Raw genomic sequence first — 26,768 nt, 5'->3', positions numbered from 1 at the left:
CTGTCTTCGGACAAAAGCTGGCTCTACGTCTTGAAAAACGGGATGAGCACCGCGTCCTAGAGTCGGACACGACTGGACTAAATGTCAAGGGGAATCTTTACCTTTACTAATAGCAACAGTGACCCAACAGTGTGAGGTGGCTACAGAAAAGGCAAATGCTCTTTTAGGCGGCATTAACAGAAGTGTAATCTCCAAATCCGTGAGGTACTAGTTTCCCTCTATTCGACAATGCTTAGGCCTCATCTTGTGTCCAGTTCTGGAGACCACACTTCAAGAAGGATGCTGACAAATTAGAACAGGTTCAGAGGAGGGCGACAAGGATGATGACAGGAACAGGAAACCAAGCCCTGGGAGGAAAGACTGAAAGAACTGGTCATGTCTAGCCTTGAGAAAAGAAGACTGAGGCAAGGTGTGATAGCACTTCTCAAATACTTCAATGGTAATCCTACAGAGGAGGAGCAAGATCTGTTCTCGATCATCCCAGAGTGCAGGACACGCAACCATGGGCTGAAATTAGAGGAAGCCAGATTTCGGTTGAATGTCAGGAAAAAATTCTTAACTGTTAGAGCAGTACGACAATGGAACCCATGACTTCAGGGGGAGGTGGTAAGGGCTCCAACACTGGAGGCATTCAAGAGAAACGTAGAGAACCACCTGGAGGATCTCCTTTGATTTGGATTCCCTTCTTGAGCAGAGAGTAGAGCATGATGCCAAAGACGTGGGCAGCAGTGTGGTGTCAAGGACATTGTGAGCCCTAGATGACATATGGGGAAATGTCTGTAGCCTGGGGAGGCAAATTTGAATTCGGGGAGTCTCAACGGTTCTGCATTCTCTAGCTGAAAAAAGAAGGAAAAGGATCGGAGATAAGAGTCAAGAATCTGGTTTCAAAGAGTTTGGAATTTAAAGCAGAACTGCCTTTAACACCTCTCTTTTCTTAACCATTAATCAAGTATCTCAGCAGGGTGTCCCTGAATGACACTGAACAATCCTGTCTCCTTCCTTAGAGCTCAGCAGGCAAGTCTTAGCTCTTATCTCTGATCTGTGGTAGGAGATCAGCTGGAGTGGCAAGTCTGCCCAAGCCACCTTAGGCTGGGAGGTGGTATTTATTCCCATGGCCAGATCAGATTCATAGGCCAGATGTTCTTCATCCCGGGTGCCCTTACGGCTGCTGGAGAATGTGCTCAGCAGACAGGAAGGACAGAAACGGAGAACACAGCAGCTTCACAATCGGAAGGTGATAAGACATTGTCCCTCCAATTTGCAATTTGTGAATCGGCTTGTTTTTGTGGTGGTGGTGGTGAACCACAAATATCCTTTCCTTGAATTCTTAAAGGAGCTGCTTTTCTAAATTGTATGCAGCAGCAAAAACTCAGTTTATTGCTAATAATTCTTCTGTGCTCCCTGTTGGATGTTCTTCTACATTGTAAAACTGGCATATTGTCCACCCCAGACCTCCTCCCTTCTGTACTGTAACCTGCAAAAAGAAACTATAGTGAAGTAAGGTTCAGTTGTCAAAAATACTTCCTGCTGTCCTTCTATAGGTCTGGCTTATCATCACTGCCAGGCTATCATTATAATATTGGGGTGGGGGGATTGGACCATTTTGCTTTGTGGGAGCAGGAAAACATTAAAAAGGAAGCTCTTATCTGAGTCAGGTTTTTTTCTTTTTTGCTTTCCTGCCCCCCCCCTCTTCCCCACCATACAGAACCCCAAGAGAAATTAATTCTGAGACTGGATAACAAGAATGAGATTTTAACCACAGAGACGCCGCTGTCTGAGCGACAAAGCACACAGAGGTCTGCATGAAAAAAAGGATGAGTAGGGCTATAAACGAGCCAACATGTTGCCAATGAAAACAATACCGGCAGGCATTTTAATCTCTTGTGCATTTTTATCAGCATCACCCAATCCGGTCAGGAGGGGAAATCGCCGTAATCTAGCAGTGAAGTAGCTCAGTTCAAATTGTTCCAGAGTTTTGAATTGCTGGTAAAATTCCATTTGCTATGCAGTAGAGGTACAGACGTTAGCTGGCTGGATAACTCAGTGGTTTAGGTATCCGGCTGTGTAGCCAAAGGCTGGGAGTTTGATTTCCCACAGTGACTCCTGGGAAGACGAGCCAGCCTGTCTGGCCGTGGGCAAGCTGTAAAATCCCAGGGCGCCCCCAGAAGAAGGGGATGAGAAACCATTTTTGTATATTATGGATCTCGAAAACCCTGAAAGGGGTTTCCGTAAGTCGTAACATGATTATTAGGAGTACAGAGATACACAGAGGAGAATAGCTATAGGTTCCCTGGAGTCCACTCCTTTCTCATCAACTGGCACTTAGAGTCTCAATAAGAGACTTTAAGTGCCAGTTAACGCTTCTCAATAACTCACTCTGAAACACTTGTAGGAGAAGGAATCAAACATTTCTTTACTTACAGTTGCTGGAATTACAGACTTGTGAATACTGCTTTTTTTTTACTGCTTTTTAAACTGCTTTTTTCTAACATGGCAACCAACCAAACAGATCAACAGCAAACAAACAACTGTTTCCAACTGACAAAAGAGAGGGGAAAGAGACTCTTAGCAGAGAGGCAGGGCTCTCCTTGAGTTCAACAGCTGGAATAAATGATGAGTTACTGCTGAATAAATCTTCATCATCCTCGTCCACCTCTAAATGCAACCCTCTTGTTCCAAGCAAAGTACCTGCATGTTAACAAGGTCCTCCCTCCCACCACTAGTTGCCCTGCCAAATCAAATTTAGAGGAAAAGCTCCATTGGTCGAGGGAGAATATCATGCTAACCTAAGCAGAATTGCTGCATGGTTGGTAACTATCCCTGAACATATGATGGTGGCTGTTTATGGTCGGGCCGCTTGTGCGATCCATCCTATTGTTTGCTGTTTGAAATTTCACTGGGTTTCGCCACAGAACAGATGGGCCTGCCTGGTTCTCCAGCCCTTACAGTGTAGTTTTGCTTCCAGCTGGCTTCACTTCCCGAATAGACGCCCCAAGTCACTTTGTGGGATTGATCAAGAGTGTGGGGGAATATTCTGTCCCTCCATCTGCTTGGCGCTTGGGTACTCGTGCTCAAGTTTGCAGCAGAAGTAGCCCGTCTGTCTCAAGACATTGATCAACTTCCTTCGCTTGCAATTTGGCCCTCAGTATCAATCGCCTCCTTATCGTCTCCGATGGGGTTGTATTACGGATGGGTCATTGCCCAGGTACGGCAGTTTGATGCCAATTTTAAATGGCGTGATTCCATCTTCTGGAATCCTTGGATTCTATGTCATTTGGGGAGATACTTAGCATTCTTTGCTAGAGATCTTGAGTTCCTTCTCTTGAGCTTCAGCAGAGAAGTCTACGCCGCTCACCAAACGACAGTCCCCAGGAATGCATAGAAGCCGTGGCAGTTAAATGGGTATTGCGACTCACTGCACGGTGTGAAAATCTCTCCCTCGTTCTAGAATTTAGATTTCTAGTCTCTGGTTGGCGGTGAAGCTCACGATGCAGCTTTCGTGGCAGAGGAAGAAAAGGCTGAGGAAGGAAAAGAAAGGAACACATCGGAAACAGCCTCCCTGTTTTATGTATGGAAGCAGGCTGGCCGTTGAATTTTGCTGTACGTAAAATATGGGGGGATTTGACAGCGTCATGCGTGGCAAAGCAGGGCCGTTCAGGAAAAAGGCCGGTGCACACGCACACATGCATGCATGCATACAGAAAACTCTAGACAGGGAAACAGCTTCAGTGCGGAGGAAGAACAATCAGGGGAAGACCAATACCACCCCCCCCAAAATCTGCTGCCTGAGGCACTTGCCTCACTCTGCCTAATGGTAGGGCCAGCCCAATTTATGAGCCACTGTCTCTCAGTCCAGCCCATCTTACAGGAAAAATAAATATTTTTAAAGAACACATTGTACAATGATGAGAACGAGTAATACACCGCCGATATTCTGCTACTGTAGATGGCCTGGCTGTTGAGGCTGTCTGTGAAGCTCTGTCGTCACTGGAATCGTTCTGAGCTTCAAACGGCTGTAACTCTCTTTGGTCTCAGGAACAAAGGCAACCCTATCCAGTCCCAAAAGATTAGGAGGAGCGTAGAACTAGTGGTAAACTTTGGCAACAATTGGTCAACCTTTCACAAAAGACGGCTGTTAAGCAGCCCACAAATCTGGGAACAAAGAACACTCTCTACTACGGGAACGGTTCGGATGGCTTTCCTGAGGAGAACTTGTCCAGAACCAAACAAAAATACGTTTTACGGCCATTTCTGGAGAAGCGATTCTTTGTGAGGGGGTTGCGTGTGAGAGTTTCCTTGCCGTTATCTGCTGTCTGCAGCGTGTTGCACAAATCCTTTAGGGTTGAACATTATTTGACAGACGGCGTGAAGTGCTTCTCCCCACAGCATGGAGTTTAACAGCAGTCTTTGCTGCCACGATATGTGGTGAGCACAGCCAGTGGTTGAATGAAGTTTAAAAGAGGATTAGCGCACCGCTGATAGCTCAGTGGTTTAGGCCTCTGGCTGCAGAAGTTCGATTCCCCACCATGACTCCTTGAGAGGGGCTGGACTTGGTGATCCAAAGGGCCCCTTCCTGCTCTGCAGTTCTTAGATTATAGATGACAGATGACTTGTAGAGGAGAAAGTTCCTAAGACAGAAGGTTCGTCCCATTCCTGTTTCTTATCTCTCGAATTTGCTTCCAAACTTCTGTTTAAAAATCCAGTCCTTGTTTTCACTATTTAAGAAATCTTTTGAAAAACCACTTCTCTGTGCTGGAGGGTTTCTCTCTCTCTTTTTAAATTAAGTGCTCATCGGTTGGGAGTTTGGTTCCCCACTGTGCCTTATAGGAGAAGAGCTAGCTAATGCAACCTCGGAGATGTTGAACCGCACACGAGTGTCCTCAAAAGAAGGAAACGGGAAATCACTTCTGAGTACTTCATATCCAGGAAAACCTGGCAAGGGTCACTATAAGTTAGAATCAACTTGACAGCACAGAATCGTTATTGTCCACTGAGTGCTAATTGGAAGTTTCTGATGGCAAGGCTTTCGTTGTGAACCCCAAGGGCAAATGGGAAGTGCTTAACTCTTCCCGCAGTGTGTTTAGAGGAAGAATAGGAAAGAGCAGAAAGTCATGGGGGGGGGGGGAGGCACTGAAGAAAGCAAGAGAAGAGGAAGGTTGTATATATGGTGGGAAAAATTTTGATAATATTCATGTAGCACTCAGTACTAGAGATGGGCACAAATCATGCTGCTTCATACGAAATGCCCTACATGGCCACTCAGGTGCTGTGCATTCCCTCTCCCTGCCTCCCCAGCTGGCTCGCCCACTCATTATCTGTCACATGCTGCTGGGGTCTTTCTTCTCCACCCATGTGCCAGTCTGGCAGGAGCATGGGTTGCCTGCCATCGCTTCCCCTGGCAGCCAACCACTCAATGGCTGCACAGGGAGAATTCCCGTCCCGCCTCCTTGCCTAAGTGGTCAGCTGCCAGGGGAGGCAGGAACAGGCAGCCCGAGCTCCTGTCTAGACTGGACCGCTGCCAGAGAAGGAGGACTGCAGCAGCGCATGACAGATGGTGAGTGGGCCAGCTGGCTGCAGGGGTGGGCGGAGGGAACTCGTGACACCTGTGGTGCCATGCAGGGCGCTGCATATGAAGCGGCACAAAGTAATTCTTGCCCATCTCTACTCAGTACTTGAAGGGGAATAAGTGCTCAGCTTGGAAGAGCCCAAAGACTACTATTTCTGATGGTAAGACCCTGTTCTGAGGTGGCCAACATGTGCAGCCTCCTGGTGCCCTTTTGCGGATCCTAAGTTCTTGTTCTCCCAAACTGCAGCACTGAAATTAAGCAGAGCACTGAATTCAGAAGGAACAAAAATGAAACCAGTCAAGAAATGCTTATTTTCAGAGGGATTTCTCTAGTCTGCTGCAGAAATTCAGCCGTCTACTGTGGTTTCCAGGGTGTGCATGTGCAGACGTGGCACCCTGGATCTACGGAGATTCGCCACCCCATCCGACTCCCTAGCCCATCACCACAATTGCAGATAGGAGCATAAGAAAAAAAAATCCCACCAGTTCAACAGTCTTGATTTTGGCATCTTGTTTCCCACCATCACCAACCGGGTGCACCCATCAAGGCTACACACAGGGTGCAAAATCAGAAGCCCTCTCTCTCTGTTGTTCCAAAACAACTGGTATGGAAGGATAGGGGAACTAAGTCCAACAGGTAAGTTGCATGGATCAATGGTGCAGAGTTTGGAAAAAGTTCCTTTTTGGGGGATCCCCAAGTCTTCAACCCGCGTGGCCTATTACCACTACCTTGACTGGAGGGTTCTGAGAACTGTAGTTCAAAAAAGTAACTTTTTGAAGCTCTGGGGGAATGCTCCCTTCTCTTCCCTTGGTTTTTATTTTCTCTCTCGTTTGTTTAAAATGGGCGTGGAGAAAATGATTTGTACTGGAAAGACATGGGAAAAGAACAGAGGAAAGAAGCAACACCACTTCATAATATCCTTTGCAATGTGGAAATAAGGAGGGCTCCTAATGTACCCTTTTTTCTCTCCCTCTTCCAGTCTCCATAGAGGATATTCAGGACGTGAGGGCGGGGCATAAAACAGAAGGAATGGAAAAATATGCCAAGGATGTTCCTGAAAACCGCTGCTTTTCGATCATCTTCAAAGACCGGAGGAACAACCTGGACCTCATCGCTAGCTCTGAAGCTGACGCCAGTCACTGGGTGGGAGGCCTGAACAAGATAATCACAAAAAGTAACTCCATGAGCCAGAGACAGAGATTACAACAGTATCCTTATGTTCCGTTCCAGGAGAGCGCTGGGTGTTTATTTCGTCATTCGTTTTCATTCGCGTTTTATCCCGCCGTTCCTTTAAGGAAACGAGGACTGTGGTTACTGTCCCCTCGGGAACACATAAAAAGCAACAACCCTGTGAGGGAGGAAAGATTTAGGCCACACCACTGACCTAGCGTCACCCAGTGGGTTTTATGGCTGAGGGGAGATTCTGCCTCCCTCTCAGTCAATTTAGCAGCCTCGTGAGGTGGGCACGGCCGATATGCAAGACTCACGTTGTCTATCTGATCAAAACTGTTCTGTCCTTCTTCAGAATTTCTCAGGTGTTATTGCCCGATGAGAACTTATTCCTAAAGCACAGCATTAGGCTTGCTTCCCATTGCATTAAAGCTCTAAATTCTGTTTTATTTGGTCAAGTTTAAAGGTTAGATCCAGTTCAGACATTCTGAAAAATCATGATTTCTTAAGCTGAAGCTTGACTCCGATCACTCATTTTGACAATGTTTGGCCTAAGACAAAAATTTTGCCTGAGATTATTATTACTTGTAGCATTATTTGTTAGTATTTTTGTGATACTTGGGAGACGGCAAGCAAACGTCATGAAATCTGAAGTAATGGGTGATTTGTAGAGATAACCTTGAAATGATTTCCCCCATGACTTAACACTTGCGGAAATTCATTTGAGGTTATTTAGTTAGTTCGCTTCTTGCTTATTTCAATCCCACCTTTGTGAATTCTGATTATTCCAAGACAGTTTATAGTACAATAAAAACACAGTTATAAAATCATACACTAGTATCAAAGTTGTGGTGTAGCACATAGAGTGATGAACTAGACCTGGGCTTGAATTCTCGCTTGGCCACGGAAATGGACAGGGAGGGACAGAACGAGGAAACTACTCCTTAAATATCTCACTTACTTTGAAAGCCCCTTTAGTCAGTTCCAACTTGACAGCACATCACAGAACCTATCAGCAGCAATATCAACATAGTAACAATATCAATTCATCAGGATCCTTTTCAAAGTTCAATTGGTCATTGGTAGGTGGTCCCTAAGGGTGAGGAGAGACAATCCATTTGACAGAGTATATGGCCATATCTGTATCCTTCTCACCATCTTGTGACCCTGCCATTGTTGTGAGAGTTGCCCCAACAGCAACAAAGGAAAAAAAAAGAGAACAAAAGTACTTGTTTCCACTGTAAAACAAGGTGCAGATGGAGAGTGCACCTTGTTTCTGTTAATGTGATTCAATTTGTAAACAAGGTGCACGTGGAGTACATGCTTTGTTTTAAAGTAAATATGGCCCTTTTTGGCTCTGTCTTTTTGTGGCTGAAATCTCAAGGAGCAGCGGGGACTCAAGAAAAGCTTCAAAAAAAAAAAAAGAGAGAGAGAGAGAGAGAGAGAGAGAGAGAGAGGAGCGAGGCACATGCAGCCTGCGGGCTACATGATCCTCATGCCGGCTGTCCCTTTGACAGCACTTCAGAGGGGTAGATTATCTCTGGGTTCAGATGAACCGCTGAGGTAGAAGCAGACACAAGCCACATTGAGGTTGCCTCCCAATCCTATTTTGAAAATGCCGTGTGTTTCACACCCTTCCATGTACCCATGCGCTCACTTCAGAGAACCTTCTAGAAGCTTAAGGTGAAGCTGGGTTGGGCGTGGGGCTCCCCTCGGAGGTTTGGTTCCTTAATTATTGATTAAACAGCTGGATTCATGCCTGCTTGCGGAAGGCGGACAAAAATAAAGACAACAAGATGAGTTTCAAAGAGCTCAAGGACTTCCTGAAGGAAATCAACATCCAGGTCGACGACAACTACGCTCGGCAGATCTTTGAGGTGAGCAGACCTTCCTTGGCTCCACTTCTGCCAAAGGGGTCAAACGATTCCCTCCCCTGACGCGGGCTGGACTTCGGTATTTTATCAGTTTGGCACTTTCCCCTTGGACATATGCAAACCCCATGGATTTCAAGGGGGCCGCCTTGGGCTAACTTAACTGGAAAGCTGGAGGCCGCTCGAGTAAAGTGGAGTGCTTCCCTTGTGAAGCTTTTACACCCCATGATTGCAAATACGAGCCTGCCCTTTGCAATGAAGTTATATGATCTAGTTTCACCCTTAGCAGTTTATGCTACCTGGTAAAAGCTTTTAAATAAACATTACGGCTGAATAACAATACACATTAAATGCGCATTGGGAGAAACTTTCTCAAGGAATGAAACACTCTAGTCCTGCGCAGGTTTTAGTCTGGACTAGAGCTTGATAAAGTTACTATATATTATTATTGCCCCTCCCATGTTCTGCCAGCTTTATAGTCTGATAAAGTAAATTTCCAAGCTCTTGTTTTTATCTGGGAAATGAAGTGTCTGTTTGTGAATATGACTTCCTGTTGAAATTATTAAGGATGGGAGCCACAATCTACAGTTGTGCCTCGCATTACGATGTTAATTAGTTCCAGTGAAATCGCTGTAAAACGAAAACGTCGTAATGCAAAAATAAAAAGCCCATTGAAACACATTAAAACCCGTTTAATGTGTTCCAATGGGCTGGAAACTCACCATCCAGCAAGATCCTCCATAGGGCGGCCATTTTCGGTGCCTGTGCAGCGAGGAATCCATCCCAGAAAACAGCGGGGATCCATTTTATTTATCCGGTGGCCATTTTGAAACCGCCGATCAGCTGGAGGAAAATCTTCGGTTTGCAAAGAATCGGCTCCCGAAGCAGGGAACCGATCATCGCAAAGCGAAAAAAAACCCATTCAGACCATTGCTTTGTGATCGCAATTGCAATCGCAAAAAGATTGTCGCAATGCGGTTTCATCGTAATGCGGGGCAATCGTAAAGTGAGGTAAAGTATTCCCTTTTCTCTCTGCATTCACAGCACTGTGACAAATCGCAGACAGACACATTGGAGGACGAGGAGATAGAAGTCTTCTATAAGGTGCTGACTGAGCGGAAAGAGATCGACCGGATTTTTAACGAACAGACCAATAACGACGGGATCATGTCCCTGGACAATCTGGTGAGGTTCCTCCGAGAAGTACAGCATGAGGAGGAGGCTGGTCCCGAGTTCGCACTTTCTCTGATTGAGAGATACGAGCCAAATGAAACAGGTAAGCTTTGAGTTGTAACCCTTGGGCGAATGGATCGATTTGCAAAAATTTGCATCAAATCGTAGAACTAGAAAAGCCAGATGGAACTCCTAGGGTCATCCACTCCAGCCCTCTGCCAAAGCAGGCAACTCACGGCTAAAGCATCCTTGATAAGGCGGGATGTTTGTGTCATACAGCCCATGTGTACAAGGTTTGTTACTCTTTGATTCATTCATCAATGGACGGTTGAGTGGCCCAAATCCTGTTGCGTAATTATGCCGGCAGAAAGGAAACAGTGTAACTTGCAGCAGTAAATTGCTGCTAATTAATGAGTCCCCGCTTGGATTCCTGGGCTTGTGCCAAGGCGTCTGACGGGTACCTAATAAGGAGTCAAAGCGAGGACTTGTTAATTAGCTGTCATTTGCTACTGTGTATACCTATGCGACAGGATTTTGACTGATATGTGCATATTTATTTATGGTGTCCTATCAAGTCATGATAGCAAGAACGTTCCCCTCTTTTTGTCCCCTTGTGGCTGTTCCTCTTTCCATGAATAAAGAAATTCACATTTAGCTGTGATGACTATCTGTCACCACCAGGTCCATCTATAATTAATTTGTTAGCTAAGCCATTGGCCTTCTCTTCTCTGCATTTTATTGATTAGAAACACGTCAACTTTATTTTGCTACATTAAAAATGGACGGGCAAAGACTGTTTACTTGGTAAATGCCTTTCTTGTATTACATGATCACAATATAAGCAACGGACACGAGAATGCTGGATCTCATGTTTCTAGCGCCCAAAAGGCATACACACCTAGGAGACACAGAGGACCACTCTATAATAATATGATACAGTTAATATGTTATTAGAAGCCAAGCTCCCTAAAGAGGAAAAAGACATTTATTCATCACAGCGCAAGGTTTCCTCAGCTGTACATGTTGCAAATTCCATTGCATTTGTTTTGTGCTTGGTCGTTGGGAGGTAAACATGGGCTTCCTTTGTAAGTCTGATTGTATAAGCCTAGCAGCTTTGATGGAATTTGTATCTGGAGGGATAACATTTTATCACTTTCTAATGGTGAAGTTGGGCATCTCACATAGTTTTACTCTATGTGGGAGAAGCAGTTCTTTTTAAAAACTGCAGACTGTAATTTTTTTTATGAGTTTAGATGGCGGAAGCAGAGAAGGGGTCCAGAGATAAGATCAGGGCAGGCAATGACTTCCAGTTACTCAGAAGAGCAGACAAATGTACCTATAACTGGTTTCCATGTGATTTATTCCTCTCCTCTTTTTTTGCAGTCAAAGGAGAAAAGGCCATGACCAAAGACGGCTTCCAAATGTATTTGCTATCGGCAGAAGGGAATCTGTTTGACCAAACGCACAGCCGCGTGTACCAAGACATGACGCATCCGCTCAGTCACTACTACATATCGTCCTCACACAATACCTACCTCATGGAAGACCAACTGAGAGGGCCGAGCAGCACAGAAGCCTACATAAGGTATGATGCAGCTGGTGCTCCATGGCAGGCATGACTGGGGTAGAACCAGAGTTCGTAGCCTTGAAGGGCTGAGATTTTTAAAATTCCAATCAAAGGGGACGCGAACACTCGCTTCCCTGTACCTCTGGGCTAAACTGCAAGTCTTCGCATCAGTGGGAGAAGAATCATCTTCTCTAGCCATAAAGTATTGTTGTTGAGTTTTAGAAGACACAACAGTACTACAGAAACAAAGAGATTACTACAACTTTCCTTTTTCCACTGATGTGGAAATGTGTATTTTGATCCATGCTACTTTTCAACTTGTAATGCCAATCCACATTGTAAACGTTGAAATCTAAGTAAGTAATTTTTGCAAGCTCTGGTTACAGAAGGGTGGATTTTGATTGAACATTAGGAGAAATGTGTTGATGGTAAGAGCCGTTGAAAAACCAGTCCTGTATCATGGGCCAAAGTATGATTGGAGGTTGATATTGGCTAACATTTCAGAAAGATGATTGATCAAGTAATTATACTGGCAACTGAATCCTGAAGTTGCCTCTTGATGACCAGCAACAGAACACAGCAAACTAACATGCAACAAACTGGAGCTGTACAAAGCTGTTGCTGTGACATCAGATGTTTTCAGCAATTAAGGAATTCTTTCTTCTAATAATGGACTATCTATAATGTATAATTTTAGCTCACAGAGGGATTGTGGGTTCTCCTTTGCTGCGGGTTTCCAGACAAAAACTGTACAAAGATCGGTTAGCTGCCATAGTATAATGGATTAATACACATTGCATAGCTGTCTGTCAAAGGTGCAGGAATTGTGGTCCCCCCCCATGCAGAAAATCCTGAAAACTCTTTTGCCAACTCTGAGTCAGACGTGGTGAACTTACTTTTTCCAGATGACAAAATCCCAGAATCCCCAGGCTGTATTGGCTGGAGATTCTTGCAATTTTAATTTTGAAAAAAATGTTTGCAAAACTCTGTCTGTCTTGAGCATCTCCCTCATTAGTCATTGCAAGCAATCTCACCTTGATGACGGAAAAGCTCCGGAACATCTGTGTTTTCTTTTTTTTTGCTTTGCAGAGCCCTAACCAAGGGCTGCCGTTGTGTGGAGCTGGATTGCTGGGACGGCCCCAATTCAGAGCCCGTCATTTACCACGGTTACACCCTCACTTCCAAGATCCTTTTCTGTGACGCCATCAAAGCTATCAAGAACTATGCTTTCAAAGTAAGGTCACAAAACGAACACACAAACACACACACACACAAATCAGATCTTAGGAATGGCCCTGCATTTTCCCACATCTAATGAAGAGGGAGATTGCATCTCGGTCTTATCTCCTGTTTCAATAAAATCTTTCACTTTTTGCTTCTGAGCTGTCTTGCTTCAAAGAGGTTACCCAGCATTGTTTATTTATTTTCTGCCCTCTTTCCTGCAAGACTAGCTGGAGGGAGGGAAGGAAATTCTGGCTGAAATGGGAAAAAGCAAAATGCTGTCCCCATCTTGCATGTGATATTTCATTTTCGTTTGTTGGTTTAAAATATTTTTATCCCACCTTTCTCCTTTAAAAAGTTAAGCATTCTGGCGACCTGGCAGTGATTTAATGTTATCTGGTTTAATTCATTCGTTGCTACGCTCTATCAGGTCTCAGGTCTCTTCTGACTGAGTGCAAATCGATCAAAAGTTCGTATCACTGTAAACCCTGCTGAGGTCCAGCTAACTCAGGGCTGTGTATAAGTGAATCAGTGGTTACTGATCATGAAGTCAATGGGGTCCTACTGTATATGCAAAACAGAGTTTCTCCTAACTGTGGTGCCATTACAGAGAAAGCCCTGTTTGAGTCATTGCTCGGTCTCATTGTCCCAAGAGAAAGAACCTTCTCTTGGAGCAAAGAGTAGGATTTTTCCCTGGAGAGATGAAAGTCTGTAGAGGTTCATATGGGAAGAAATTGTGGCTGGCATACCCAGAAGTCTTGCCTTTATTGTCGTCTTACAGACCTCTCCTTATCCAGTCATCATCTCCCTGGAGAACCACTGCAGCCTGGATCAGCAAAGGATGATGGCACACCACCTCAAGACCATCTTGGGAGACATGCTGTTGATGGCCCCGGTTGATTCAAACACAGACAACCTGCCATCCCCGGAGGTGAGTTTAACAACCTTTTTGGTCTGATAATGGGCAATAAGTTACTTTTTTTTAGTAGTTTGGGAACTGCAGTTACAGAGTCCTAAGTGTCAACCAAGATGGCGGCCACAGGAAATTGAGTGTCAGCATAGCCAAAGTGAGTAGGACAAGCTTGCCTCTTTTCACTTCCTGGCGTTTCTTTGGTTGGGTTTTGGTTTTAAGAAAGAAAGAGGGCATGAATACATTTGCATACATCTCAGCATATTTTACTTTACAATTAAAAAGAACTTGCTCCAGGAAGTTGGTATTCGTAAGTGACTGTTGTTACTGAGTACACAGAGTTTGTCTTGAGTACATCGCCAATTTTATTGCCCAGTTCGCAGGACAGCAATTATTTGCTTTTCTCTTGATCATCACGAGGTCACTCAAGAAATTCTACAGAAATGTTTTCGTTATCCCATTCCCCATATGTTCCCCCATTACTGGGGGGGGGGGGAAGAAAACAAACAAAATGTGTTTTGAAATTAACTGGGGCAGGCTTTTAACCATCATGAGTCTGGTAGAAAGGGCCTTCACCTTTTCCCTGTTACACCATGGATTACCTGATTAACACTGTTTGCAACTGTTTCCCCCCCCCCCTTTTTTTTTTCATGTTCTGTAGGAACTAAAGGGCAAGATTTTAGTAAAGGGGAAGAAACTCAGTCCTGAGACAGAAGAAGTCTCCGACGAGGATGAAGCGGCTGAAATGGAAGACGAAACGGTAAAAAGTGAGTTGGACAAGAAAAAGACGGTGAGTCTCATGAACTGCTCATTGGATGTTGCCATTCGAAAAATGAATTCTAAATATGTTTCATGCTCCCATTCTGGGAATCCTTAAAATGGCTAACACATCTGAGAAGTCGTATCCCTTTAATCCACTTCAGCAAAACAGGAAAATCCTGCCAAAGAAACGTTTAAGTTAAACCTTTTTTCTTCCCCCTCCCCCCTCCCTCCATGGAAGAGTGGGAGGAAGCTTTCGATTTTTCAAGGTTAGGAAGCAGCTTCAGCAGAGAGTTTACACCCTCCACTTAGGTTTCAACCCCAGCGATCACACATGCTGGAATGAAATCCAAACAGAGCAATCCTACCCACATTAGAAAAATCAGTGGCCCCTGAGAGGGAGCCAGAAAGCTTCAGGTAGGCACAGAACAGAGGGGAACCGGTTTGTGACGGCCCATCGGTTGTGTAGTCATCACAAAAAGGAGGGAAGCCCATCCCCAGATGAGATTTGTCACTAAACAGTGAGACAAATCCCTGTCCAATTGCACTCTGTGTAGATGGTAGTTGAGAAAATTGTATTTGTAAGCGGCTAGAAGAGATTTTTGCAACTGAAAACCGAAATGCAAATTCTTCAATAAAAACGCAGTACAACAGGGTCTTGGAGAGGCTCTGAGTAGCTATGCATGGCCAGGGCTGGCTAGCATAACCGTGTTTGATACTGAGATAATGAATGGGAGCATTTGAAACCCTTTTGGGTGGGAAATTGATGTTGTTGTTTTTTGCCCTCCAAAAATTATCAGTTTGGCAGATTGTGGCTTGAAGGATTCATGCTTGTTTATTCTCTGTTAGAGTGAGAAGCTGAAGCTCGCTCAGGAACTGTCCGATACAGTCGTCTACTGCAAAAGCGTTCACTTTGAAGGTTTCAACAACACAGAATCCCTCGCTTGGGATGAGATGTCATCCTTCAGTGAAAGCAAAGCTCTTAAACTGGCTCAGGAATCTGGTGGGTACCATTCGGATTGTTGGGTGAATTTTCTATTGTCCCAAAAACGTGGCGTTTGGTAAAGGTTCACTTTCTGGACTGTCATCGTCCAGAGTCCGGTACCTGCTCTGGCTGGGGGATTCTGTGACCCGTAAGCTGAGAAAATGTAATTTTTCCAAACTTTGTAAATATTGGCATCCTCACATGATCCCCCCCCAAAAAAAGGTTTTTAGTCAGATCAAAGGTCTGCCTAACCCCGTTTGAACAGGGGCCAACGGGATGCTGCTAACGAACTTAAAATGATAAATAATGAAATAATCAGAGGGTTTTTTAAATGGATGGTTGTGCTCTGTTGTTTTTAAATACGGTTCTCAGGTTGATTTTATTAATCATTGTTAACGTAATATTCAGTTCTTTTAAAATATTTGTTTACTCACTGTTTTCAGCTTTTAAATGTTGACTTAAATGTTGTGTGCCACATTGGGCCCATTTAAGGAGAAAAGCGGAGTTAAAACATTTTAACTAAATAAATATTTCCCTTCTTGTTTCTTTTCTGTGGTATTTGAAGTTATACTACACCTGAGCATGGAGGCTTCCTTTATGTCCTTTTTCGGATGACTGTTGATAGGCGAATTTTGTCAGATAATATTTTTTAAAGCCACCTAAGGAACTAAGAAAGGATTGTGGTTGATCGCCTGTCTTGCTTTTGCTGCTCTTCAAGAACAGATCCATTCCTTAGTCCATCCTCTGTTCCTGCAGGAGAGAGGAAAATAGTATTTACTTCTTTATCTTGCTCCCAGGAACGGACTTCATCCATCACAACATCAGACAGCTAAGCAGGATCTACCCGGCCGGATGGAGGACGGACTCGTCTAACTATAACCCAGTGGACATGTGGAATGTGGGTTGCCAGATAGGTATGTGCAATCAATGGAGAAAGAAGTAAGCCTTCTAGGTATTAAAGTAATTGGGTTAGATCCAGTTTTGGTTACATTTAGACTGTTGGAATCCACGGGGTGTAACTTAGAGCAGAAACAGATGAAAGGGCAGCTTTGCAATTAGAAGGTGGCAAAACTTCCTTGTTCCAGATCTGCATTCTTCACTGCCGCCATGTTTGCTCAATCAATATGTAGTTGATGTCTGGCGTTTGCCTCCCAGGGAATCAGTCTCTCATCCAAGACAAGCTTCTTCGCCTCTTTTGAAGCTGTGAAACTTGGCTGGAGGAGGATCGAGCAGTCCTGGTTCTAATTGTGAAGCTGCCATCTTGTCTGTTTCTCCCGTTAGTCATGCTGGTCTAATTACAGTTTGATCTGAGTTCAATCCAGTCTCTCGTTCTTGCACCCTGAAGAAAGGGGGACAGGCTGGAGCAGAAAGAGGGAATAGGAGAGTAGAAAAGTGAAAATGATTCACATACCATAGGACCCCAGTATCCTTGGGGGATTGGTTTTAAGCCCCCCCCGCCTCATGGATGCTGAAAAACAGGGATGATAGAAACACTAGTTTATACATAGGATGGTCTCTGGCTCCCTCTAGAGGCCGACTCTGGTAATCTCACCTTTAGAAATATATATATGTTTCTAGGATTTTTCTTCTAATATTTTCAGTGGATACTGATCCCGCAGATATGGGAGTCCCACTGTACTTTGCAGACCGCTCATTAAGGATCAGCACAAAGGGTCAAAACCACATGCCAGTTTACCAGTATCATTCCTCCCTTCAGTGCAGGGCAGTTACACCCCCCAACAATTACCAGCATGTACAACCCAATTCAATTCTGGGCCCTAAAGTTAACGATAAGAGGTTTAACCCTTTTCTTCCCCACCCCCCATGACCCCGGTCCAGAAAAGGACACTGCACTTGTAATTTGTATTAAGGAGAAGACAAATGTCTCATTGATTCACCATTTCATATGAGAACAACACCCCTGATTGACTATGGGAGATGTCCGGGGGGGGGATCTTATCCTGGTAACACTGGTCCAGCTAATCCAGGACCCATCAACTCTGATGGGCAGAAATATCGCTGCACGGTTTTAAACAGGGAGCCTTTTTCTGGCCCTGCCTGGAGGTGGGGAGGATTCAACCAGAGACCTTATTCGTGTCAAACAGGTGCCTTACCGTTGATCTACAGCCCCCTCCCCTCCATGATCTGAAAGCCTTTATGTTCCAGATCTCATACCATGATTACTTTGTTGGCAAATTTGTCTATGGGTGTGTGTGTGTGTTTAAAACTCAATTGTGTCTTCCTCTCCTCAGTTGCCTTGAATTTTCAGTCGAAAGACGTAGAAATGGATGTCTATCAGGGTCGATTTCAAGACAATGGTTTCTGTGGCTATGTCTTAAAGCCACAGTTTCTTCTGGACCAGCAGTCAGAATTTAATCCCAGGTCGGTCACGGAAGGCCCGTGGTGGACCCCAAAGACATTCCAAGTGAAGGTAAGGGTCGGAGCAGAAAACGGCAAAGGAGGAGCCCTTGTTCAAAGCAAAAGGATGGGATGTGAACCCTTTTTTTAAAAACAGAGGCTTGTAGCTGAGTTCACCACATCTACACATAGATGTCTTGGACTGAGCAAATGTTGCATTCAGCCTGCAGGTCCTCAGACTTTGCTGGGGTGCCTGGAACGTAAGAAACCAGATGATTTCTCCTTTTTTGAGGAAAAAAAATGACTGTGTAGGAAAGGCTTAATTAGTGGAGGGTATGGGACAGCTTCATGCACTTCAAATCTCTAGCAGGTTTTCAGGTTGCCACCCAGAATTTAATTCCAAGCGACAGCTTCTTGCTCTTTAAATCTGTGACAACGGATCCCTTTGATTGAAGTGTCCGTGATCAGCAATCACTCTGATTGCAGTGAGTCAGGTCTATAGGCTAGCTTTTTTTATCCCTACTGTTGTGACATACTGTCAAGATGCTTCCAACTTAAGAGTTGCCCGTGCCCATGAGATGTTCAAGAGAGTGGTTTACCATTGCCACATAAGCTTCTGTGGCCGTGCGGGGATTTGAACTCAGATCCTAGCCTGACACTCTACCCATGAGACCACACTAGCTCTCTGATATAGATGATAAAATCTCCATTTACAGAGAAGAAGGAAAACCACCCTCGGCTTTCAGTAACAGCTAAATTTTCTAGACTGGTAAAATCTAGCCTGTGTGTTTCTTCAAAGTTCGAGGATCTAATCATTGACTGACTGCTCCCTGGGAAATGATGATGCCATGAAGGCAATCTAAGCTCCCGCCATCGTTTTCTCCTTTTGTCCTCCTTTTTTCGTCCAGGTTATCTCAGGTCAACAGCTGCCGAAAGTGAACAAAAGCAAAAACTCCATTGTTGACCCAAGAGTGATTGTGGAAATCCATGGTGCCGAGACAGACAATGATAAGAAACAAACCAGGGTCATTGATAACAATGGTAAGTGGAGAGACCCGATATCCCAGGGGGTGGGTAGGTGGGATCCGGCCTCTGTAGGATGTCATGAAACAGGAAAACGTAGGATCTGTCATAAAATCTTGCAGTCCAATCTGCTCACTCTTCACGGTACCAACAACTCGGGGTCAAACTACACATTACAGACAGCATTGAAGAGGAGAAGAAGGAATTCCTTGAACACTGAAAATGCCTGAGTCTCACAGCTGTTTTTTTTCACCCCTCCTGTCATTTGCAAATCCACTTGCTTTGTTTGGTGGTGGATTTTTGGAAAGTAAAGACAAGCTTTGCTTGCAGTTATGATTGCGGAGTCGTGAAGGTTTGTCGGAATCACATTTCTGGGATAGTAAAAGGGATTTCAATGACAGGTCGTCATGTGGAAGTACAAATACAGGAACAGGTGACACCTTTCATCGACTATTAAGGATATAAAACAATGCACAATTTGTCCTTGGTTCTGTTCCCATTGGTTTTCTGTAACCCTGCTTTACAACGTTAAATCAGCATTCAAACGAATTGACATACTCATTTAAACGGTGAAATGACTGCTTTCCATGTCTTCCTCCTGAGGCAGAATATCTCTGAGCCCACATGCAGAGGATTGCAGAATTAGGTTCTGCACACGGGACATCATCCCATGGGTGTTATCTCATAATGTCCTCAAGAACGAATGTAGGAATTATAGACTTAAGCCAGCTCCTTCCTTATCTATCTGTCTATCTGTCTATCTATCTATTTTATTTATTTATCTGTCTTTCTATCTATTTTATTCATTATTCATTCATTCATTCATTCATTCATTCATTCATTCATTCATTCATTCATTCATTTATTTATTTATTTATTTATTTATTTATTTATTTATTTATTTATTTATTTATACTCCACCCCTCTAGACCATGTCTACTCTCTCTCTCTCTCTCTCTCTCTCTCTCTCTCTCTCTCTCTCTCTCTCTCTCTGTCTGTCTGTCTGTCTGTCTGTCTGTCTGTCTGTCTGTCTGTCTCTCTCTCTCTCTCTCTCTCTCTCTCTCTCTCTCTCTCTCTCTCTGTCTGTCTGTCTGTCTGTCTGTCTGTCTGTCTGTCTGTCTGTCTGTCTGTCTGTCTGTCTCTCTCTCTCTCTCTCTCTCTCTCTCTCTGTCTGTCTGTCTGTCTGTCTGTCTGTCTGTCTGTCTGTCTCTCTCTCTCTCTCTCTCTCTCTCTCTCTCTCTCTCTCTCTCTGTCTGTCTGTCTGTCTGTCTGTCTGTCTGTCTGTCTGTCTGTCTGTCTGTCTGTCTCTCTCTCTCTCTCTCTCTCTCTCTCTCTCTCTCTGTCTGTCTGTCTGTCTGTCTGTCTGTCTGTCTGTCTGTCTCTCTCTCTCTCTCTCTCTCTCTCTCTCTCTCTCTCTGTCTGTCTGTCTGTCTGTCTGTCTGTCTGTCTGTCTGTCTCTCTCTCTCTCTCTCTCTCTCTCTCTCTCTCTCTATCTATCTATCTATCTATCTATCTATCTATCTATCTATCTATCTATCTATCTAATCATCTGGCGAGAGTTGCTTCTTTTAGAATGACAACTTCCAGAAATGAATATAAGAAGGCTTCAGGAAACTCTGGACGAACAGAGTTAGTTCGCTCAAAAACATGGGGGGGGGGAATACCAAACAAGAAACGCTGGGTTCATTGTTCTTTTGCTCCCTCGAATTGATATATCACCACAGGGTTAAGTGATGAGCCTAGCTCACAGGGCTCCTTGAAGTATTTCAGGCGAAGTTCAGATTTGCACGCTTCTGTGTTTCGCTGTTTCACTTTTCCTCTCACATGCTCTCCAGGTTTTAAGCCATCCTGGGATGAAGCATTTGAATTCAAGATACACGTTCCTGAGCTGGCCCTGGTTCGCTTCATGGTGGAAGACTATGACGCGTCCACGAAAAACGATTTTATCGGACAGTTCACGGCCCCGTTCACGAGTCTGAAACAAGGTGGGTCCGTCTGTCTTTCACCAGAAAGCTAAACTTGATTTGAAGGTCAGAGTCAATGGGAATGTGTGGTGCCATCTTGCACAATAATTTGGTAAAAATTACTCTTTTATTATGTGTGTTTTCAGCTGCTGTTTTTCAAAATCAGCAATGGGACCTCTTAGCTTTTATCCACTTTTGTCCACTTTTATGAGGAAGGAGAATGCGATTGGCCCAAAGTCATCCCATAAATTTTATACCTTAGTTAGGACATGAGCCTGGAATCCAATTCAGTGCTCTTACTACTGCACTTTTTTTCGCTACCTGCCTCTTGAAGAAAGGACATTTCTATTTAGAGATACAGTGGAAACCCACCCACCTCACCCCTTATCCATCCATACTGAGGCCATATCTTTATTCGGCCTGCTCAAAAACCACAAAATAACGAGCAAGCCTTTGAATTCTCCAGAATCCTTCATCAAGACAGACGGCATATGAAGGGGTAAAAAGGAAGATGGCAGAAGTTGAAGTGATCATTGTGTATTTATCAAGAGCCCCTCAAAGATGGCACCCATCACTTTCCTCCCCTGCCTGATGAAGGATTCTGAAGAACCGAAAAGCTTGCATATTTTATTGATAGCGTTGAGTTGGCCTGATCAAGGTTTTTCCTTCATATAATTGTTGGGGTCTTTTTAATGGACAAAGTAGTAATCTTTGCCACCTTTTAATGTGTTGATCAAGAAGGTCTCCTTGGAGCACACTGCCTCCTACCGTCCAGAAAGAAGAAATGCCTGATAATCGAGATGCACTTGTTTTCTGGGCAATTGGTGGGTTGTGCAAAACTTCCTCTCCTTTCCCCTCCAAAGGTGAACTGCCAGGAAGACTTAAAGAGAATGCTTCTCATTTCTGACGATCAGTAAATGAGTTCTGTAAAAGGGACAGCCAACCAACTGCTTAATGATCTTAAAATAAACCCTTGCATTTAAAGAGAAACAATACAGTGGTGCCTTGCTAGACAGTTACCCCACATGACAGTTTTTTCGCTAGACATTGACTTTTTGCAATCACTATAGTGATTCGCAAAACAGTGATTCCTATGGGGGAATTTCGCTGGACAATGTTTGGTCCCTGCTTCGCAAATCGATTTTCGCTAGACGACGATTTTGACAGCTCCCTCCACGTTCGCAAAACAGGTGTTTTCGGGACCTAAGCTTCACAAGACAGCGATTTAAACAGCTGATCGGCGGTTCGCAAAGCGGCTTTCCTATGGACAATCTTCGCTAGACAACGACGATTCTCCCCCATTGGGATGCATTAAACAGGTTTCAATGCATTCCAATGGGGAAATGCTTTTCACTGGACAATGATTTCGCTAAACAGCGATTTCAGTGGAATGGATTATCATCATCTAGCGAGGCACCACTGTATTTCCCTTCAATTTGAGCATGTTGGGATGGTTGGGATCAACCCAAAGTGGCTGCATGGCTGTCCCTTCTTTCCCTTTAAAGGGAAAGAACAAACAGCCAGGCAGCCACTTTGGTTGGATCCCAGTGACCATGCCTGCTGGAATCAAACCAAAACAGAGCAATCCTACCAGCATCTAAAAACAACAACAGTCCCTGACATGGAGCCAGAAAGGTGTGGTGGGACTGGGTTGGTTCATACTGGTTCTTACATCCTTTGGTCACTGATAAAAGATGATGGATCAACACTGAGACCAATGCATATGTAGTCACCTCCTTAACTGAGAAAAATTAAAGATCCAGTATGTATTCTGTCCATCCTTGTCCAGAAGATTGTACACGAGCCATCACACCATTTTGGGCAGCTAAGCGGATGGCCATTTTGTTCCATATGGCAGCTTTGAAATGTGCTTGAATGTAATCTCTCTTTCTTTCTCTCCCTATCTGTGATCCTCTGCAGGATATCGTCACATTCATCTCCTGACGAAGAACGGAGACCCGTACCTATCCGCCACTCTCTTCGTGCATATCAATATTCTAGACAGTGATTAAAGAAAACCTCCAGTCTCTTCTGACTGTTCAAGGATTTTTTCTTCTCATTCCATGCTTGTGAGGAGAGAGCTGAAATGTGAACATTTTTTTTTCAGTCTCTGTAGGATCCCTAGAACATCCCTGGAAAGCAGGTCATGGAAGCCAAGCAATAAAAAAAATGCAGCCCTCTTGAATGCCATCGCACGGCCAGCCTTTCTGCATTTCGATTGAAAAACATCTCAGAAGAAAAGGAGTATTTAAAATGGCTGTGTTTAAAATTGCAATTCGTAAACTTGCGCCCTTTTAAATGCCAGCTGCTGTTTTTCAAGCACAAGGAGAAAAAAAAGATGCAACTCTCAGAACTTAGTAACCTTCACCAATATGGCCTTTCTAGCATTGAATGGGGATTGCCATCCACCGGGTAACATTTCTAAGCTCTGGAAATTCATGGGCCGCACACAGAAGCCTCCAAATTAGGACACGAAAGAGAGACTTGTGAGAAGATGATGACTTTAAGCTTACTATGTTCGCAGCCCTCCCTTGCCACAAATGGCCTTCTGAAAATCTTTTTTTGTATTGGTTCCTTTTTGGGCTGCTGATCAAGGCACTAGTATGCCTTATTTTTGCTTTCAAGAAGTCAAGGTGCTAGACCTCATGGTTAACTTCAGAGAGTAGAGAGGATTTCTACAGATTTTTTTAAAAATCCAGTGGAATTGCCTCTATGATGTGTACAGACAACTAAAACAACTAAACGTCATTATGTAAATTCTGCACCTCAGAAAGACAGAGTCTGCAAACTGAATAAACCATGGAAAGTGTGTTTGGGTGGTTTTCAGTCGGCTTCTTTCAAAGACAAGGAAACCGGCACACTGAATGAGACGACTAGGTTCTTAAGAACCTTTTGGACTTCCAAGATTTTACTGTTCAAGCCTAAGCAAGAAAGAAGGGCTCATCATTTACTGTCTTTTAAAAAGTTAATTATTTTCAAAAAGCAGCCTTCCGGGGCCCAGTGCTGCATTCTGTGTTTTTATGCTCCACTATAGAACGATAAGGAGTTTGGAGCTTAATTTTTTTATAACTGCTAGATTAGATTTTTTAAAAATAGATACATACTATTTACCACTACATATTGGATCGCTATAAGTGAGTTCCGGCTGGACGTCACGTAACGATCTCCTCACAATGTCTGGATTTGCTAGTTTTGTTTTTTTTTTGAACCCTGGGGAGCAAAGTGTCCTTACCAGGAGATGGCTCAAGAGCTAGTCTTACTTAGAGTAGACCTCCTGAAATCAGTGACTAAATCTATCCCGCTGTGACGAGCTGGAAGATTTGCTTTTTTTGTAAATCAACAAACTTTTCTAAGAATTTATAAAAATTATTTTACAAAGGAGAAAAGGAAGCTTTATGAGACTCTTGTAAGGTTTGTAGGCTTTTATGCAAAAGCGGTTAAAATCAGCAATATTTTATCTTCAATTTTTTTTTAGCAAATTCAGATGGCTGAGAAGAAAATAATGTGAAATCACAAGACTGGTAGCTGAAGTAACACTATTCCTGATTCTTCTGCGTTGGTTGCTGGTCACAGTTGTTTTGGGACATATTGCAGTTTTGTACAAAATTTTCATTGAAACGATGAAGGCCGGAAACACAGAGGCAATTTACACAAACCCATAGCCAGACACTTCAGACAAGAGTCCTCTTTCAAATCTTTTCCTGTTCCCACCGTCTTTGAAATGCAATAAAAAGTCCCATGTGCACAAGCTAGCCTCAGAAATAGTCTGAGCCTTAAAAGCATTTTTTTTTTTTTTGCTGACTATTCTGTGATTTTTCTATAGCCCCTCGAGAACAGGCTGTTCTACGGATAGTTTTGTACTCATGGATATCTCTATATTTGATATGCCTTCAGCATCTGAAATGGACCTTAGGCTTAGAAGGACAGAAGCGCTTCTGTTGTCTTCAGCAGGAGCCTCCTTAAGTGGCCGATTCACAGTATTTACAAAATCCAATCCAAGGCTGCTGTGAAACAGCTGACTTGAAAAACAATGTAGACTCCTGCCTTATTTTGAGCCATACGGATTCATGAATCCCAGAGGTCTTTTGCTTCGTTCTTGGAGGTGGGAGCCGATTGGTTTGGACATGATCCACTAGAGTCAGCCAAGTGCTATGGGGTGGCACAACGTGAATTCCCTAATTACGGAGATTTGTTCTCTCAGGTTAACATTGTCTCTCATGACCATGTGGTTGCAACCGAGGTGCTCTTTTGCTAGGAAAAAAAAGTGGTGACTTTGTGTGGGCCATTTCTGCCGCTGACAAACACTAGCGACCTCCAATGATGGGTTTGTGCGTTGGCTAGCGGTTTTCACAAAATGGATGCCGCCATTGCCCTCATCTACAAAATGGATTCCTGGTCCTAACAGGACTTGGCACAATTAAGGATGATCCCCTCTGCCTGGGTGGAGACACCACAATAATTAAAGTGTGCTGCTTACACCCCACCCACAGTGCTTCAAGCTCTCTCTGGGTAGTTTACAATTTAATTGCACAGGCTACACATTGCCCCCCTCCAGTGAGCTGGGTACTTAGTTGACCGATCTCGGAAGGATGGAAGACTACCTGAGCCCGCCGGGATAGGACTCAAGTCATGAGCCACAAGGCTCTTAATTCCATGCATGTTATGGACATGGAAACCAGCGTGCCTCAAAACGGCTACCCAAACATACTACATTGTTCTGTGTATAAGACTATACGTTTGTCTAAAATCTTTAGACTAAAAATTGAGGGTCGTCTTATACACGGAAGTAAGCTGAGGAGGGAACAAAAAGAAGTGGAGGGGAAAGCAGGGATCAAGGCGATCCTGCAGCGCTTTGATCCCTTTCCCCCTACACTTGCTAAGCCCCACTTAGATTTCTTAATTTTGGATTAGAAAAGTGGGGGGCGTCTTATACATGGGGGCGTCTTATACACGGAAAGTATGGTATTTGCAGTCATTTTTACAAAAGTCCGTTCAAATGTATTAAATGAGCAGATGGTTACATGCTCTCCTTTTTTTAAAAGGCAGAATGTCATCTTTCCAGGATGAAAAATGTTAGGATATTTCCATCGTAAACCTTTCTTCCCAATGAGCCACCTCCATCTGCTTCCATTCATGAAGACTGTTTTATGCCGTTCACAGGTCTCCCCTCTTAAGCTTGATGTCCTGCTCAGAGTTAGGAAATAATGTGTTAGATGTGATGGGCTAACCTTGAAATAGTTGCTTTTGCATTAAACAGGAGGAACAGGAGTGTTGTTAGCCGCCCAGAGAAGACTTCGGTCTAGATGGGCAGGGTATAAATTTAATTAATTAATTAATTAATTAATTAAATAGACATGTTGAGAAAGCCATGTTTCAAAACAAAAATTAGAACATTGAGTACATTACTTTAAAACATTTTGTGGGTGCATCGCTTGCCTCCTCCAATTTAATGCAAAAGTAGCAATTTTAACATTAACATTTTAATGTTATTTCTAAGCTTGGGTTCCGTCATAAGCCAGATGTGTTTTGGTCTTTGCCTCTCAGAATCCTCCAGCCAGCAAAAGCCCCCAACATCTGGATGGAACCAAACTGTGGACAACTGTATTATGACAACTGTTGTGTTGTGGGTTCCTTGAAGACAGGGCTTTATTTGTACAACTGTCATGCCTTCTCTGATAGGAATTCTGGAAGGAGTCCAGACCCCTTGAGTCTTGATCTTGCACCCTTTCCCATGAATTCCTCAAATTTCATCCAATCTTTTTTCTACCTTTTCCTACCTAGAATGTAAAAAAGATCATGTTGCTGTAAAATGCTCTTGATGGGAGCACTGAGGCAGGCCTTCTAGAAACAGCTTGATTCTAACATTGCTTGGGGTCAGTTTTCTACAGCCTTATTCTGTTCCTCGAGATGCAATCACACATTAAAATAAATCAATAAATCAATGGCAATCATTCAGTGAAAAATAATCTGTTAGCATTTTATACTGTGCCTTAAAAATCCATGTAACACTACAGAGTTATGAGTGATGGTGATAGTACAAGGTAAATAATATATTTTTAATTGTAATGATTAAAATGGAGATGTTGAGCTGAATCCGTGGGTTGTGTTTCATTGTTTCCTCTTTGTGCCATGTTTACTTTTGGGTTAGCTCATTTGACTAGCTTGACGAGTAAAGGAAGTAAATCGGCAGCACTTAAGAT

At 43.7% G+C, this 26,768-nt stretch overlaps 1 protein-coding gene across 2 annotated transcripts in view; it reads left to right on the top strand.

The window, feature by feature from the left end:
- The window catches only part of PLCD1 (phospholipase C delta 1), a 57,073-nt gene extending 30,412 nt beyond the window's left edge, over window positions 1-26,661 (top strand). For both annotated transcript variants that reach the window (XM_020806336.3, XM_020806337.3), the window contains exons 3-15: window positions 6,547-6,775; window positions 8,485-8,614; window positions 9,653-9,884; window positions 11,165-11,366; window positions 12,438-12,582; window positions 13,351-13,500; window positions 14,141-14,269; window positions 15,088-15,241; window positions 16,021-16,137; window positions 17,476-17,654; window positions 18,490-18,622; window positions 20,440-20,589; window positions 22,489-26,661. In XM_020806336.3, the coding sequence (XP_020661995.3) occupies window positions 6,547-6,775; window positions 8,485-8,614; window positions 9,653-9,884; window positions 11,165-11,366; window positions 12,438-12,582; window positions 13,351-13,500; window positions 14,141-14,269; window positions 15,088-15,241; window positions 16,021-16,137; window positions 17,476-17,654; window positions 18,490-18,622; window positions 20,440-20,589; window positions 22,489-22,580 (2,042 nt within the window). In that variant the 3' untranslated portion in view covers window positions 22,581-26,661. The remainder of the gene's footprint in view (window positions 1-6,546; window positions 6,776-8,484; window positions 8,615-9,652; window positions 9,885-11,164; window positions 11,367-12,437; window positions 12,583-13,350; window positions 13,501-14,140; window positions 14,270-15,087; window positions 15,242-16,020; window positions 16,138-17,475; window positions 17,655-18,489; window positions 18,623-20,439; window positions 20,590-22,488) is intronic.
- The last annotated feature ends 107 nt before the right edge of the window (window positions 26,662-26,768 follow it).

This window comes from Pogona vitticeps, chromosome 6 (genome assembly GCF_051106095.1).
Source record: "Pogona vitticeps strain Pit_001003342236 chromosome 6, PviZW2.1, whole genome shotgun sequence".
NCBI classification, from domain to species: domain Eukaryota; kingdom Metazoa; phylum Chordata; class Lepidosauria; order Squamata; family Agamidae; genus Pogona; species Pogona vitticeps.
Note: the sequence above shows the minus strand (reverse complement) of the source record. Positions and strands in the feature narration are given on the sequence as shown.